Raw genomic sequence first — 15,897 nt, forward strand, 5'->3', positions numbered from 1 at the left:
GCCGCCACCGCGAGGGGACACGGGTGGGGGGGACACGGGTGGCAGCGAGAGCGGCCGGGAAATGGGGCTGCGGAGGGAGCTGCTCGTAGGAAATGTCGCAGGAAGCAGGGGGTGTCGAGGGGAGGCCTACGCGGGGCTGCCCCACTCCTGCTCCTCTAATTAAGGTGGATCCGGACAGGAGCTGGAGCCAGGGCAGGGTCGGGCTCTGCTCCCAGGGAACCAGCGAGGAGACAAGAGGAAACCGCCTCCAGGGGAGGTTCAGGTTGGACATCAGCAGGAATTTCTCCATGGAAAGGGTGGTCAGGCATTGGAAGGCACCATCCCCTGCCCAGGGAGGTGGTGGAGTCCCCATCCCTGGAGGTGTCCAAGGAAGGACTGGACCTGGCACTCATTGCTCTGGGATGGGGGACAAGGTGGGGATCGGGCACAGGGTTGACTTGATGGTGTTGGAGTTCTTTTCCAATGAAAATAATTCTGTGATCTTGTGAATTGAGGCCACCAGCAGCTGATGGGACTCCTGGAGAAGCCCTCGAGGGAGGAGATGAAGCACAGCAACGCCCTGGAAGCGGGAAGTGCTTTGTTGGACAAACACACACGGACACGGACCCTTTCAATACAGTTCATGTTTAATTTGGACGTTGATCGCTCCACAAAGCACCTCCTCGGCCCCCCCCTCCATCCATCCCACACGGACACCCCTCCGCTCCCACACGGACACCACGCTGCAGCCAGCGTGGGCCAAGAGACACCACCACCTCTCCCAGCCCCAAACACCACCTCTGCCCCCCCAAAATCCTCCCCTGGGCCCTTCTCTCTCACCATACCAGGACATACGTAACGTTCCTCCACAGCTCAAACAAGTCAAAGAAAAGGAAAACCAAAGCCAAGGCTCTCAAGGAGGGAAAATCCACACCCTGACAGCCCCTGTGAACCCCTCAGCTCCTCGACCTGCTCTGCACCTGCCACGTGTCAAATCTAGACAGTTCTGGAATTCAGCTGAAATTCCCTTCAGGACAGTGGGAAGGAGACAAGCAGAGAGCAGGATGCTCCTTCCACACCCTTCTCACAACAGATCAAGTCTCAAGGAAAAACCTCAGAGGTTTTGGGATAGTTACACACATTAAACACTCCCAGGACCCTCCTAACTCAGCTCCTGCCAATGACCAGGGTCAATTCACCTAAACCATGTCAGATATCCAAGTGTCCTGCTGGCACTGACAGCCCTGGGAGCACAGGGACACTGGTGCCACCCCCAATATTGCACAAACAGCTCCAGAGGGCTGGGAAGAGCCCTTGGAGCCAGGTCCCTGCACCCACACAGCACCTGGGAGGAGGCTTCACCCCCACCATGGAGCAGCACCACAGGTTTTCACCCCTAAAACCAGGACATCTCCCAGCACCATCCGTGAGGAAACTCCTCTCCCAAAAGGGGCTGAGTTCCTCCGAGAGAAGCAGAATAAAACAGGAATGCACTTCCCAACTGCTTTGCCTGCAGCCCCAAATCATCTCCATGCTTCCCTACACGTCCATCTGCAATGGCCAAGGCACCAGCACACGCTCCCTGGAAGGGCCAGGTCTCCCCCTTCTCCCCTAAGCACCTCTCTGTGGGGAGAAGGACTAATCCACGGAGTACAGCACGCACGAGGCGGCCGAATTCCGCATCATCTCCCGAGACCAGCCCAACCATGCAAGATCCCGACGTGGAATAGAGGAAAGGGGCTCACCAAGCCCTGAATCCTTCCTCGTTAAGGCTTAAACAAGCGATTCAACTGCTGCCAAAAAGAAGGAAGTTAATTCAAAAGAAGCAAACCCAAAGCACCTCAGAGGCTTCGCTCCCCTCTCCCGGGCGGAAAATCCGTCCTCGGCACCCACTCGTGCCATGAGCCTGCCTGGCGGGGCTTGGGTTTTAAACCAGCCAGAAAAAGGCAAACTGAACTCTCACAAAAGCCCCTCGGGTGGGACTGACACGGTAAAAACACAACTGAGGCCAAGTTTTAAAGTGTCTTTGAAAAAAAAACCACCCCACACGTCCGTACACACACACACACGCACACACACACACACTTTGGCACACGGAGCCTGAAGTTGTGTCACTTGGAACATTCAGAGTCAGAGGGAGCTACTGGGAGGGGCTTTTTTTTTTTTTCCTGTTTTGTTATTTTTCCTTGTAAAAAGGTGTCAAGCAGTGGTGGTGAAGCATGAAGGGTGAGGACAAACGCTGAGCGGTGCCAGGGTGACCCTGCTCAGCGCTTGCGCTCCGGTTACGTTCCCAAAGCTTAGCTGGATACATACACGGATATAAAAACACAGACATTCCTGGTTTTCAATGTGAAAACGGTAACATGGAATCGAGTACTTGTGCATTTGCCATAGGGTCCTTTGGAAAAGGAACCATAAAAATAGATATATTTTTTTTTAATAAAAGTCTTTTTTTTCTTTGTCCTTTTTTTTTTTTTGTCTTTTTTTTTTTTTTTTACCCTTAACTTAAGTAAAGAGCAAATATACACCTACAAGCAGAGTTCAGATCCACTTTACTGAGAGCCTGGAAGTCCGTACATCAAATTTAATTCCCAGTGGCGTATCCAGACATGGGAACAGCTCCCAGCTCCAAAGGGCCGGTGTTCCTGGCAGATCTGCAGCTCTGGCTAACCTTGTTAGCCAGCAAAGCCTCATTCCAGCCTTACCTCAGCCAACACTCCCCAACAGACTCCACAGCTGAGCCTCACACCCAGGACCCGGCTCTGGGAGCATTAGAGCTGGAAAGCTGGGCAAAACACCCAAATCCCAGCAATTTCAATCCACATCAGGATGTAACAAGGAAAATATAAGCCCTGAGCTTACATTTCCTTATTACTCAGCGGCCAGAGCACTGATTCCAGCTATTGAGAAACAGCTTCCAGAGGAGAGCTGGGAGGAACTTCAGTGACAGAGAAACGAGCTGTGCAACAAGAAAGTGCATTAAAGTAGCTTAAAACCAGAGTAAAGATCAAATGGCCACTCGACAGGAGGGAGAATCAAGCTCCAGCAGCTCCTCAGGCTGGGTGAGTTAACATCCAGGCTCTCTCTGGCAAGTCCAAGGGGCAGGAGAGAAGAGTGCATTCCCGTGCTCCCACAGGGACACAGTTCTCCTGGCAGGCCATGCTCTCCTGCCCGGTTTGCTTCTGGGTGGTATCAGATCCGGACTGTCATCGGAATTCGTAGATAGGAGCACTGTGCTCAGGAACGTGAGTTAAATTCAATGACTGATACCTGGAAGAGAAGGAAAACATCGAGGAGAGGATTACAGGGAGCTCCTGCTGGCTCTTCTCTCCCCTTTACAGTCTCAGAGGTGTTCAGGCATCCAACACCCACTTCCCACAGTGCCAAAATCCCATCAGGACTCCTCATCACTCTGTACAACTCCCTGATAGGAGGTTGGAGCCAAGTGGGGGTTGGTCTCTTGATAGGACAAGGAGAGAAATGGCTTCAAGTTGTGCCAGAAGAGGTTTGGGTTGGATATTAGGGAAAAAATACTTCACTGAAAGAGTGGTTAAGCCCTGGAATGGGCTTAACCATGGTGGAGTCGCCATCCCTGGAAGTGTTCAGAAAACAGGCAGACTTGCCACTTAGGGTTTAGTGGGAATGGGGGGATTTGGTCAAAGGTTGGACTCAGTTTTGGAGGTATTTTCCAACCTTAATGATTCCATGATTCCCACACTGGTGCCTCTGAGCCACCAGCAGCCAGGCAGTGTTCCAGGTGGGCTGCCTGTGGTGGGGTTTCTTTGGACACTCTTTGAAATTCAACAACTTTCATGTTCAAACAGTGTTTGCTACAAGTGCAAATTACACTTGAGTCTTTCAAAGCTCAGCTCGAGGGGATGTGTCTCAAAGTCTCCTGGTTCCTTCCCTCCCCCTGAGAGCTTCACTTGCTGCTCAGGACAACGATCCAAGGGAAAAAAGCTCTCCAACAAAACCCCCACCAATTAGCCTTGACTGTTCCTTTGTCTTACAGCAACACCCCAAGGACCTCGGAATACAAAGCCCTGGTCTGACAGGATTTCTGCCTGAAGGGAACAACAGCCAAGCTGTTACATGTGAGAAAGCACCAAATTGCTTCTCAAAGCTCCCCTGACATCCTCTCCAGCCTCTGTACCTCCCCCTCCTCCACCCTGCCAGCCCAAATTTCCCCCCCTGTGCCAAAAGGGCAGCACTTCATACCACACCAATGGGCTGCCCCAAGCTCAGGCCAAGTACAGCCCACACCCCTCCCTTCTGCCCTGAGGTCCAGCCTGAACCCCCTGCCTGGACATTCCCAAGGCTGTGGATGAGCAGGACAGGACTCACAGCTTGGTTTGAGTCCTCAGGAGGCAGGAAGCTTCCTTACCATTCTGAACTCCTATGGTAGTAATAGCCCTCTATAGATGCTGCTGACTTCTGGAAGCAGATGTAATAGAAACCAGCAAAGGAAGCACCACTGATGTCCTTGATGGTGTGATCTGGGACTAGGAACTGCTCCTGCACACGAAATACAGGCTGCATTTTAAAATGTTGGTCAAATATAGCCCCACCCCACCCCAATCTGCCCTCCCAAACCAAATATTGGCACCCACTAACATGAAGACATTCCTGGCTGAGCACTCCCTGCACTTGCAACAGCCCAGATCAGAGACCAGTGTCCCTTCACCACCTGCCACCACAGGCATCTCACAGGAAAGTAGATAACTGAGAGCAGAACCAGTTTTAAGAGTACAGGATACCAGTTTCAGTTCAACACCTGCCCCTTGTGAACCAGAAGCCAACTGCAAAATCAGGAATCAGAGCCTGAGAAAGAAGGGAAGGCTCCAGGGAGATCTTACTGCAGCCTTTCAAAACTTGTGAGGGCTTGTGAAAAAGCTGGAGAGAGACATTTACCAGGGCATGGAGGGACAGGACAAGGGGGAATGGCTTCACACCGACAGAGGGGAAATTTAGATTAAATACTAGGAAGAAATTCTTCCCTGTGAGGGTGGTGAGGCCCTGGCACAGGTTGCCCAGAGAAGCTGGGGCTGCCCCATCCCTGGAACTGTCCAAGGCCAGGTTGGAGAGGGCTTGGAGCAACCTGGTCTAATGGAAGGTGTCCCTGGGTTGAACCAGATGAGCTTTATGTCCCTTCCAACCCAACCCATTCTGTGGTGACTCTCTGATGATCCCAGCTGACGAACAGAGGTGCAGAGTGGCCACTCTACATCAAACACACACAGGCCCCACACCGTGGCTGGAGAAACCAATTCTCTCATCCTCTGAACCACCACCAAGCAAGATTTTCCTGTTGTGTTTTTAGCCACGACTGCAGCCCTTAAGGACACAATTAGCTGGCTAGACACGAGTCACACTGCATCTTGCAAGTACAGTGGGTTTTGGGGTTGGCAGGGTGAGATCCTTCATTAAATCATCATAGCTGAAAAAGCTTTCAGGCACCACAAGCCTCTGCCAGTGGCTTGCAAGCAGCTCATCAGAGAAGGAGACACGCAGAGTTTACCTTCCATCTCATGAAGACATAGTCTCCATTTTTCAGATCTTCATAATCAAAGTCATCAGAGTTAAATGTTTTTGCATACTGGTAAAAAGCCTGGAACTTTCCCTGAAACAAAAATGAAGAAAAAACCAAAACAAAACAGGCTGCTTATTCCAGGACTAGAGCTCTAATGCCAGCTGTTGTTTAGGAGGGAAAAACTACTGACACCCACAGCCATATCCAGGCTAGCTAGAGAAGCTCCTACACTTCCAGAGGAAAATATTTTGACAGAAGCATAATAAACACCAAAGCCTGGCAAACAACAGCAAGGTCATGGCTGCTGTGGCCCCAGAGCACAACAGCAGCAACACCCTGCCCTGAGCAGACAGAGAGGTACCAACTGCCAGAGGGGTCCCTCTCCCCTTCTCCATTCCATTTTTTCTTCCAAAATAAGGAGTGTGTTCTCTTAGGGGGTCAAGAGATGGGGATTGCTCCTGCTCCCTTCTAACCCCAGGGCCAGCAAGTGCAAAACAAGATGTCCCCTCCCTCATCACAGATCACAGCTTGCTGAAGTGACTTCCCAGTCGGGGAAGGAGGGAAACACCCAAAAATGAGAGGTTTCCAAGCATTTCTGACAGCTCTTCCACGGGCACACTTCTCCTCCAAAGCAGCTGCCCAGACCCACACGTATCCCAGATTTATTTACCCAGTGTTTACGATCCACATCTTCATCAGCGTCCCACTTGCGCGTTAGGAACGGGTGTTTCTTACTGATTATCTCGCCTTCAAAGAACGTGGTGAGGGTTGGGTACTCCTGGGAGAGAAGAGAGACACAGGAGGGGTCAGAACTGTCACCTACAGACACAAACCCAAACGCAGACAGAGCTCCATGCACTCAGCAAAAAGCATCTCACAGTGACAGTTCTGGGAAATCCAAGGTCCCTCCTGCCCCACACCTCTCCAAGGCTGACTCCTCCACAGCCACAGCCTCCAACCTCTTATTCCAGCCCTTCTCTGCCTCTCTCTTTGCTTCATAAGGCCAGAAGGAGTCATGTCAGAGCTGAAAAGCAGGGAAAAGTCTGGAGCAGCTGAGAGAGCTGGGGGGACTCAGCCTGGAGAAAAGGAGGCTCAGGGGGGACCTTCTCACTCTCTGCAACTCCCTGACAGGAGGGGGGAGCCAGGTAGGGGTCAGGCTCTGCTCCCGGGGAACACGGGACAGGACAAGAAGAAATGCCCTCAAGTTGTGCCAGGGGAGATTCAGGTTGGATATTAGGAAAAATTTCTTCACTGACAGCATGGTCAGGCATTGGCAGAGCTGCCCAGAGCAGTGGTGGAATCACCACCCCTGGAAGTGTTCAAAAAACGTGTGGATGTGGCACCTGGGGACCTGGTTTGGTGGTACCATGGCAGTGCTGGATTAATAGTTGGATTGGATGATCTTAGAGAGCTTTTCCAACCTCAATGATCCTTTGAAGCTCCCAGCTGGACAGTCACCAGTGACATTTACAGCCAGCACCACTCCCCCGTGGATACCCCATGATCAAATCCACAACATGCTCAATCCCTCCACTTCCCACTTCTGGCAGCAGCTTCTCCTACCCCACCAGGAAAAAAAAAAAAAAGAGAGCCTTTAAATAGCACTTTTTTGTGGTGTTTTGCAGTTAACACTCACCTCTGTAAGGCCTTTAATCTTCAAGTATCCACAGAGATAGGAGTTTTCCATATCCACATGCTAGAAAAGAGTGCAAAGTTCAACCATAAAAATAGGCATGAAGGTACATGGTTGATCCAAAGCGGCTTCTAACCCTATCAAGGATAATTTCAGCTTCAGCTGGTACAGCTGCCAGCCCTTTCCCACACTGCAAACCACCTGGAAAGGTCATTTACAGGTGCCCAGCTCACCTCTGACAGCCTCTACATCCCAGGCCTGTTTCCAAGGCAGCACCCTCTGCCCAGAAGTCTCCAGCAGGAAGCAAACCCCACTTTCCATCCGGAAGGAATCCAACCCACAGTGTTCTCCAAGCAAAAGCATCCCCGGCAGAATCACCCACACGCCCACAGCACTTTGCAGGAGGCCCTTCTCCTAAATCTAAAGCTTTTATGCCACCTGTCTTAGGAGTTATCAGGCTGCATCTCTCTGCTCTTTCTGTACAGAAGCCAGGCAAGGCCTTGCCTGCTCCAAGCACCTCTAAAACCAGGGGATTTTCCAAGCTTTTCCCTGGCATCTCCAGGGATGTGAGTTATTCAGGGAGTGAGTTATTCAGAGAAGTGCAAGCCTCAGCTGTGAGAAGATGGATCTCCCCCACCTGTGATCAAAGACCGGTGACGTTTCCCTGTGCTCAGCACGGGCAGAGCTGGCAGCCCCCCTTCTCCTCAGCTGACACTGGCAAAACCAGCCGCATTTTCGGCACAAAAAGCAGCGATTTTCCAGCACAAAACCCACAGCGCTTCTAGCACAGGGTGCGTGCAGCAGAGCCCAGCAGCCACGGGATACCCCCAGCACAGCGAAACACCCCCCCCCACACCACCACCAGGAACGTGGGGGAGAATTACACACAAACGCGGCCCAGCGGGCATCAAGGAAGCATTTAGGTCGGGAAAGACCCCTCTGAGATCGAGCCCAAACCGCCAGACTTCCCTTAAAACACCGCCAGGGATGGCGACTCCGCCACCTCCCTGGGCACCCCCTTATGATGTTTAACGATGTTTAATGAAGAAACTGGCGATGGTACCGAAAGGATGGGGGTGATGCGGGTGCTGTCGCAAGGGGCCGGCGGGGCGGGAACGGCCACCGCGGGCCTGAGGCGAGCGGGTCCCCCGCTCGCCTCAGGCCCGCGGTGGCCGTTCCCGCCCCGCCAGGGCTCGTCGCCACACGCCACGCCACCCCCCCTCACCTGCATGACGACCTCCACCTCATAAGCGTTGCCTTTGCTGCGCTGCTGCCCGCGGAACTTGGCGCCGCTGTACAGCAGCGAGGTGGCCACCCCGGGCTGCGCCGTGTTGATGGGGGGCGGCGGCACCAGGCTGCTGGCGGCCGCTCCCCCGCCGGTGGCCGGCGAGGAGGAGGAGGAGGAGGACGAGGAGGACGACGACGACGACGACGAGCCGCCTCCAGCCCCTCCGGCGCGACGCCTCTCGCTCCGGACAGGCATCTCGGGGGGGTCCCCGGGCGCCAGCGTGGCCGGGGCCGGGGCGCGGCCCGGGGCGGGGAGGGGGGAGCACCGCCCGCTCGGCTCCGCTCCGCTCTCCCTCACGCCGAGGCCGCCGCTGGGTCGGGGCCTCCCGGCAGCGCCTCCGCGCGCTCCCATTGGCCCCCGCGCGCTGCGCGCCGATTGGTCGCGGGCGGCGCCGCCGCGGCGCCGATTGGTTGAGGGCGGTGCCGCCGCGGCGCCGATTGGTTGCGAGGCCGCGGGGTGCTAGTGGGAAATGTAGTTCGCGGCGGGGATTGGTTGAGGCCGCCGGCAAGATGGCGGCGCCCAGGGAGCGGCGCTGAGCGCGGTTGGGGGGGCGGGTGGTGTGTCCGGCTGTCGCGATGTGGCGCGGGTGTCGCCGACTGCTGTGGGATCGCTCCCTGCCCATCTGGTTTCCCCGGTTGCCTTCTACCGCTGCCGGGAGCGGCCCGGCGGGGCCATGCGGGCGCCGGGCCTATGCCCCGCCGGGAGGTGAGGGAGCGCCGGGGAGGCTCCAGCCGCCCTTGGGGAAGGGAGGAGCTGCCCAGGGGTCCTCCTGGGTCCCCAGGTCACTCTGTGCCAGGGCAGGGCTGGGATCGGAGCCCTGAGGGCGGGAGGAGAACGGCCCTGCGTGGACCGGGCTCCCCACGGGCGGAGAGCGGTCCCGTGCCGGGGCTCCCCCCGCACCCTACTCCGGGCTTTAGGGGGTGTTCCGATCCGGGGGGTTCGCTGGCAGCACGAGTGAGTCCTCAGTGCACCAGTGTCTCACTCGTGGGTTTGTGTTTTGTTGTTTTCTAGGGATTTTGGGGGGATGGGACCCAGCCGCGGAGGGGGGGCTGTTCAGGCGTGTTGTGGGCCGTGTGTCCCCTCCGCAGATTTTGCTGGAATCGCGTGGGTTTGAGGGCAGTAAGATTAGTCTCGTTCTGTCCGAGGTGAGGCTGCAGAGTCGCGGTGACTCACGGCAGGGTTTTGGGAGCCCACTGATGTGCCTCAGGGCTCCTCTGGGGGACACCACACTTCAGTCTGTTTTTAGAGCTGTGCCTGTGGCGCTTTCTGAGGCCCCAAAACTCACAGGTCGCTGAGCCTGAGCAAATCCTTCCATTTCCCCAGCGGGAATGTGCTTTTTTTAGCCAGGAATAACAGACCTGCAGCCTGACCTGCTTGCTGTGCCCTTCACAAGGCAGATTTATGGGTTTGGGATTAACAACCTGGTTGCTCTTGTCAAGGGAATGGGTTGTGGATTCTTCCTGCCTTGTGGGAGCGATGTGAGCCTTTGGAATACATGTAGTCCTGCTCTCAGGTGTTGGGAGTATGGGCAGCAGTGCTGGTAGGGAAGGAGGCTGCTCCTAAAACGAGACCTGCAGTTCCCTCAGGCTCACCTTGAGTGGAGCAGGTGTATTCCCAAGCTGAGTAGCCTGGAGAAGAGGAGACTGAGGGGAGACCTCATGGCAGTTACAAATTCCTCAGGAGAGGAAGAGAAGGGGCAGGCACTGATCTCTGCTCTGTGATGACCAAGGACAGGACCCCAGGGAATGGCCTGGAGTTGTGTCAGGGCAGGGTCAGGTTGGATATTAGGAAAAGGTTCTTCCCCCAGAGGGTGGTTGGGCACTGAACAGGCTCCCCAGGGCAGTGGGCACAGCACCAAGGCTGCCAGAGCTCCAGGAGCATTTGGATGATCCTCTGGGGCACAGGGTGGGACTCTTGGGGATGGTCCTGTGCAGGGCTAAGGGTTGGACTCCATGATCCCTGTGGATCCCTTCCAAGTGGGCATATTCTGTGATTCTGTGAAGCAGGGAGGGAGAGAGCTGGATGAGGCAGTTGAGGGATTAATTTGTCAGAAGTGATTGTAGGGGGAGAATCTGGAAAGGTTGACCCCGAAGTGAAACTGGGAGTGCTGGGACAGGTCTGCTTTGGAAACCACCCCTGCTATGCTCTGGAACTCATTGGAGGCCAGTGCAGAGGGAGCTGAGCCCCCAGCCTGGCAGCAGTGCAGCTGGTTCCATTCACTTCCCAGCTGTGCACTCTGGTTGTCACCGGTTTCCCGGTGCTTCCCAGCCCAGTGGAGCTCACTGGAGTGTAGTGCTGGGAAGCTGTGGATGAAGGGCTGGATTTTTGTGGCCAGGCCACCTCGACAACACCGGGGCTCTGTCTGTTCTGGGCTGTGATGGGGAGCAAGGGAAGGGGCTGAATCTCCTTTAAGTGCCACCTGAGTGACTCTATTTCTGTCCCCAGAGAGGAAGAGGTTCTACCAGAACGTGAGCATCTCGCAAGGAGAAGGTGAGTAGGGCCACAGGATGGTCCCTGGGAGGGATGTCATCAGCCCACACCATGTCAGCGTGGGTCCCACAGTCCAGGCTGTGGGAGGGGGGTGTTTGTCACCAGCTGCTCTGCCCCTTCCTCATCTATGGCGAAGCTGCGTGGTGGGAAACAGCTTCCAAGTGGTGGTGGGAAACTTGAGTATTCCTGGTCCCTCATTCCCCCAGCTCCAGCTCTGACTCTGCTCCTGCTGTGGGGTTATCTGTTGTTCCTTAGTGCCTGCTCCTCTTTGATTCCCCAGGATTTCTACTCTGATTCCCCAGGAGGCTTTGAAATAAACCTGGACCACCGAAAGCTGAAAACGCCCCAGGCCAAGCTCTTCACTGTCCCCAGCGAGGCCTTGGCCATTGCAGTGGCAACAGAGTGGGATTCCCAGAAAGACACCATCAAGTTCTACACAATGCACCTGGTGAGCACAGCAGGGTGGGATGCTGAGACCTCCAAACGGTCTCCAGATGCAGGATGTGGAGGGAGCAGGTTGTCCTGCTCCTAATGACTGGATGTGGCATTCAGTGCTGTGATGTAGTTGACAAGGTGGTGATTGGTCAAAGGTTGGATTTGATGATCTTGGAGGTCTTTTCCAACCTAAGAGATTCTGTGATTCTGTCCTGATGCCCATGGAAACAGGGACAAGAGGTCAGGACTTTCTCTGGGCACCCTGCAATTGTGAGGGTGATTAGATCATGGCTAGGTGCTTGTCTAGGGGGAATCTCTGCCACTGTGGGGCCTTGAGAAGGGGCTGGACAGTGTTATTGGGAATAGTGAGGGACAGGAGGAAATGATGAGCTCTGGAGCAGTCCATGAGCCCTCTTCCCTGCTGCTTAATGGGCTATTCCCAAGGGTTCTGAAATATTCAGAGAAGATTCCTATTACACGAGCCACGTTCTGGCCCTGCACTCCCTTTTAGCTGCACCCCTCGGTTCTCCATGTGCCATGAATTCCTCTGCTTCTTCTTGACATTGTACCATGGAAGCTGCTGCCTCTCCAAGCCTTGAATAACAGCAGTTTAAACTGCCTTTATCCCCAGACCACTCTGTGCAACACGGCGCTGGACAATCCCACGCAGCGAAACAAAACGCAGCTGATCCGAGCGGCTGTGAAGTTCCTGGAGACAGACACTCTCTGGTACGAGGTGGAGGCCCAGTTGGATTTTGGGAAGGTGGTTGGGGAAAGTGAAGGCAAATGTCTGCTGCAACCTGATCATGGCAGGGCTCTGATCTGTGCTGGTTTGGGCCCGAGGGTTTGAATTAGTTTAGACCAGTCCTACGTACTCCTGTGCCAGTACAGACACCTCAGACTACTTGTACCAGTAGGAAAAGGCCCTTCATTCCTTGAAGTCCTTGTGGGCTGCAGAACCAAGCCTGTTCATGCCCAAGCTCCTGTCTCACAGTCCCAGACTCCACTGGCAGCTGCACAACTCCTGGAGGGAGAGGGAAACAGGCCTCTGGCCCTTCCCCATGGCTTCGGTCAGACTGGGAGCAGGGAATGCTGAACTGAGCTGCTGGGCAAGGAGAGACATAAGTGGCCCCACACAGAGTTCCAGTGGGATTTGTCTCCTCCTCTAACTGCTAAACCTCACTGCATCTTGTGGCTTGGGGCTACCTGCAATTTTCACTTGGCCAGTTCACTGCTCTGTTTTGTAGTAAGATAGAATTGTCCTTCCTGGAACAATAAAAAGCTCCAAATTTAGGGAAGAGTGGGGGGATTGTTCCCAGTCACTGCTACCTGGAGGGACAGCAGGCCCTTACTGCTCTTGCTGTGGTCTGGTGGGGTCAGTGTCCTTCCCAGAAGTGTGTCCCAGCCTGGGAGTGACCATCCAGTGTGGTTTTGTCCCAGCTATCGTGTGGAGGAGCCTCCAGCCTTGGCAGAGCTGCAAAAGAACGAATGGGATCCAGTGGTTGACTGGGCTGAGAAAAGGTAAGAGCTCAAAGGTGTTTTTGTCTGATTATGCCCTGCCTTGCTGAGCCCAGGAGCTCTGGTGCTTGTGGCTGCCAGAGCCACAGCTTCACGAGCCCCGGGCTTTTCCAAGGGCTTGGGTGTCATTCCAGGTACAATGTGACAATTGGCTCCTCGACCAGCATCCTGGGGCCCAACATCCCAGCCAGCACCAAGGAGACCTTCATCAGCCATCTGGCATCCTACAACATGTGGGCCCTGCAAGGTGAGCGAGGCTGGGCCGGGAGCTGTCGGCTCAGCCTGGGCCACTGAGGAGGTAGTTTCTCTCCACAGGGCAGGGAGTGTCCATAATGTTTTTCTTCTCCTGCTTAGAGTGTTGAGGTTTATGTTTTAAATCTGCAGGCCAGGCCCTGAGCTGTGTTTGTCACGGGCAGGGAGTCTCCCCAGTGCCACTGATGTTCAGGGTCTGACCGTGCTGTCCCATAAGCTGGTTGCTCCCTTAGCACAAATAACTTCTTTAATGCCAAACCTTCTAATTATTTAATCCCCAGCTTTGTTACCAGGAAAAGAAATGGGGCTTAGTACTCCAAAGTGCCCACACTGTGCACTGTCCTCACTTTTTTATCCTTATAACTCGCTTGTTCTTGCCTGAACCTGCTGAATGGCACCTAAAAGATAAAGAAATGAAGTGACGTTTGCTCTACTCAGGACCTTAATGAGCAGCAGGCAGTGAAACCCACAAAAGACACAGAATGCTCAGGCCTGGATGGATATCTCTTCCCTTTGCACAGGGAGGGGTTGTGGCAGACTAAAAGGAGGTGGAGTCCAGGGCATGGCCTTTGTCACTGTGGTGGCAGGGCCAGCACAGTGCTCTGTGCCTGCTGTTAAACAACAGATCTGAGTGTCCAGGTGCAGGTGGGAGGATCACTGGCCCTCCCTGAGGGGTTATCACATCCTCCCTGCCTCTTCAGAGTGTATGAAGATGGTGCTGTAAAGCTGTAGAAAACAGCCATGAATCCTGTTTGTTTTGGGTTATTCCCTTCCAGGTATAGAATTTGTAATCACCCAGCTGAAATCGCTGATCCTGTCCATGGGCCTGATTGACAGGCACATTACAGTAGAGAAAGCTGTGCTTCTGTCTCGCCTGGAGGAAGAATACCAGGTAAATTATGTTACAAAACAGCCCTATAATTCAAATAGCAATAATCTCAGCATGACAAATGCATCCCCCACCACAAATAACTGCCAAGGGAAGTGCCTGCTATAGCAGGAGACGTTCCACTCCACCAGTCTCCACGTCTGAGAGCGTTTGGAGTGTGCTGCTGCAGAGCAACACCATGGGCACAACAGCCCAGAGTGCTCCCAGGGCTGCCAGTTTCTTTTCACAGAACCCAGATGGCTGCTTTTCTCCCTCTCTAATCTGAAGTGCAAAGTTGTGGCTGGCTTCTCTTGCTGTGGGTTATCCAGCCTGGAGGCCTTGGTAGATGCCAAGCTACCAGGCTTGCTGGAAATTAGCCTGGTGTGAAGCTTTCCCTTCCCCAAAAGTGGCTGAAGTTGGGAATCTTTTCATCGTCCTTTTAAGGGGCTTTGCCTCAGACCCCAGTACAGCTGGAGCATGTCCTCATCTGGAGATGTCCTTAACCCAGCAGTCTATGATCAGAACGGGTCTGGGGGGTTACCTGTGCTTGACACAGGCTGAAAGTTGCTGAGCAGCTCTGAGTGTAGTCCATGTTCCTCCTCTCCTTCAGATTCGGCGCTGGGGCAAGGTGGAGTGGGCCCACGACTACGACCTGTGCGAGCTCCGTGCCCGCACGGCAGCTGGGACTCTCTTTGTTCACCTCTGTTCAGAGAGCTCGACTGTAAAACACAAGCTGTTGCAGGACTGAGGCAGCTGGGCTGGGCACAGGGGAAAATTCCCACCTGGGAATTGCTGGCCTGACCCACTGGATGGTAGGCCAGCACTCCTGTCATCCTGTTTTCCCTGGGATCAGCCTCACGTGCTATGACTTTGTGGGCAATTCCTCACTCGGCCTGCCTGCTGCAGTGCAGTGCCAGCTGTTTGAGCCCGCAAGGAGGAAAGGTCAAGGTGAGCTCCCCCAGGGCAGCAGCTCCATCCATTCCTGGCGTCTGTAACTCATCTGAGGAGCTCCTGTGGAAGAAACAGCTTCCTGGGCAGGGCACGGCACAGACATACCCAGCATATGCCACATGTCTTCATAGCTGCCAGCTCCTGACACACACTTGTTATGGAAATCTGAAAACAGACTCCACTGCATCTGTTGTTCATCCCTCGGCGTGCCTGCCTGTAACACCAGGGTCTCTGTGTTCCATTAAAGGCTCGCCCCTGTGAGGTACCAAAAGCTGTGTGTTTCTTTGTTTAAATCACCAAACCATGGGGTGGGTCCTGAGCTGCCTGACTCTGGGCAGGTGTTGGGATAGCTCCAGGCATTTAAAATCATGGAGGGGAGCACACACTTAACTACTGTGCCAGCCTCTCCATGCAGCTGAGGAGATAGCAAGGAAACAACTGTGCAGTCCTGGAGCAAGAGGAGGGCAACCTGGGCTCCAGCCATTTTCAGAAGCACGGAGCAAGATGAAATAAATCAGTGTTTGACAGGCAGCACCAGCCACGGGGTTTTCTGAGAGACCCGCTCCCTCCCTGGTGTGCATAGGCAGCCACCCTCTCGTTTAACCTTCCCACCTTCTCCTTGCTGCCTGCCTGGAGCAGCGCCGCCCCGGCCAGCACCGTTCCTCAGAAGCTGTCCAGAAGCGAGCGTGGCAGCGGCTGTCACCGAGCAAGGAGGGGAATTAATGACTCCTCGCTTGGCTGTCGTGAGCGGCGGCGCGTGAGCTCCTGTGGAACCATTGATTTCCCTTCCTGCTGGCTGGGGGCTGCTCTGCTCACGCTGCAGAAAAGCCGCTTGCGAGAGGCGGTGGGAAGATGAGGCTCCCAGGCATGCGGAGCCCCCGCCAGCCTTGTGCCTGCTGAGCTGGAAACCTGCTGTTATCTCGGGGGTGGTTTGATGGAGAGCGTTCCTCTCC

At 54.6% G+C, this 15,897-nt stretch overlaps 2 protein-coding genes across 2 annotated transcripts; one reads left to right on the top strand and one right to left on the bottom strand.

The window, feature by feature from the left end:
* Positions 1 to 2,514: 2,514 nt before the first annotated feature.
* Positions 2,515 to 8,739, bottom strand: GID4 (GID complex subunit 4 homolog). Its single transcript, XM_027743033.2, has 6 exons — positions 8,368 to 8,739; positions 7,146 to 7,205; positions 6,180 to 6,287; positions 5,498 to 5,599; positions 4,364 to 4,494; positions 2,515 to 3,249 (listed from the first exon to the last, which is right to left on the bottom strand). Exons 1-6 carry the CDS (start codon positions 8,623 to 8,625, stop codon positions 3,186 to 3,188), a joined length of 723 nt encoding a protein of 240 aa, XP_027598834.1. The 5' UTR covers positions 8,626 to 8,739; the 3' UTR covers positions 2,515 to 3,185.
* Positions 8,740 to 8,928: 189 nt separating this feature from the next.
* On the top strand, positions 8,929 to 15,215 carry ATPAF2 (ATP synthase mitochondrial F1 complex assembly factor 2). Its single transcript, XM_027743032.2, has 8 exons — positions 8,929 to 9,135; positions 10,876 to 10,920; positions 11,223 to 11,368; positions 11,987 to 12,084; positions 12,796 to 12,876; positions 13,008 to 13,120; positions 13,902 to 14,017; positions 14,604 to 15,215. Exons 1-8 carry the CDS (start codon positions 9,006 to 9,008, stop codon positions 14,739 to 14,741), a joined length of 867 nt encoding a protein of 288 aa, XP_027598833.1. The 5' UTR covers positions 8,929 to 9,005; the 3' UTR covers positions 14,742 to 15,215.
* Positions 15,216 to 15,897: the final 682 nt, after the last annotated feature.

This window comes from Pipra filicauda, unplaced genomic scaffold (genome assembly GCF_003945595.2).
Source record: "Pipra filicauda isolate LSUMZ 115617 unplaced genomic scaffold, ASM394559v2 scaffold226_size1812527_pilon, whole genome shotgun sequence".
In the NCBI taxonomy this organism is placed as follows: Eukaryota; Metazoa; Chordata; class Aves; order Passeriformes; family Pipridae; genus Pipra; species Pipra filicauda.

Coding starts and splice junctions, on each gene's coding strand:
- GID4 (XM_027743033.2), bottom strand. CDS start 8,625: ATGCCTGTCCGGAGCGAGAGGCGTCGCGCCGGAGGGGCTGGAGGCGGC. Junction 7,206..8,367: donor AGGTGGAGGTCGTCATGCAG/GTGAGGGGGGGT, acceptor ACTCTTTTCTAG/CATGTGGATATGGAAAACTC. Junction 4,495..5,497: donor ATGTCTTCATGAGATGGAAG/GTAAACTCTGCG, acceptor TTTCGTGTGCAG/GAGCAGTTCCTAGTCCCAGA.
- ATPAF2 (XM_027743032.2), top strand. CDS start 9,006: ATGTGGCGCGGGTGTCGCCGACTGCTGTGGGATCGCTCCCTGCCCATC. Junction 10,921..11,222: donor GAGCATCTCGCAAGGAGAAG/GTGAGTAGGGCC, acceptor CTGATTCCCCAG/GAGGCTTTGAAATAAACCTG. Junction 12,877..13,007: donor GTTGACTGGGCTGAGAAAAG/GTAAGAGCTCAA, acceptor GTGTCATTCCAG/GTACAATGTGACAATTGGCT.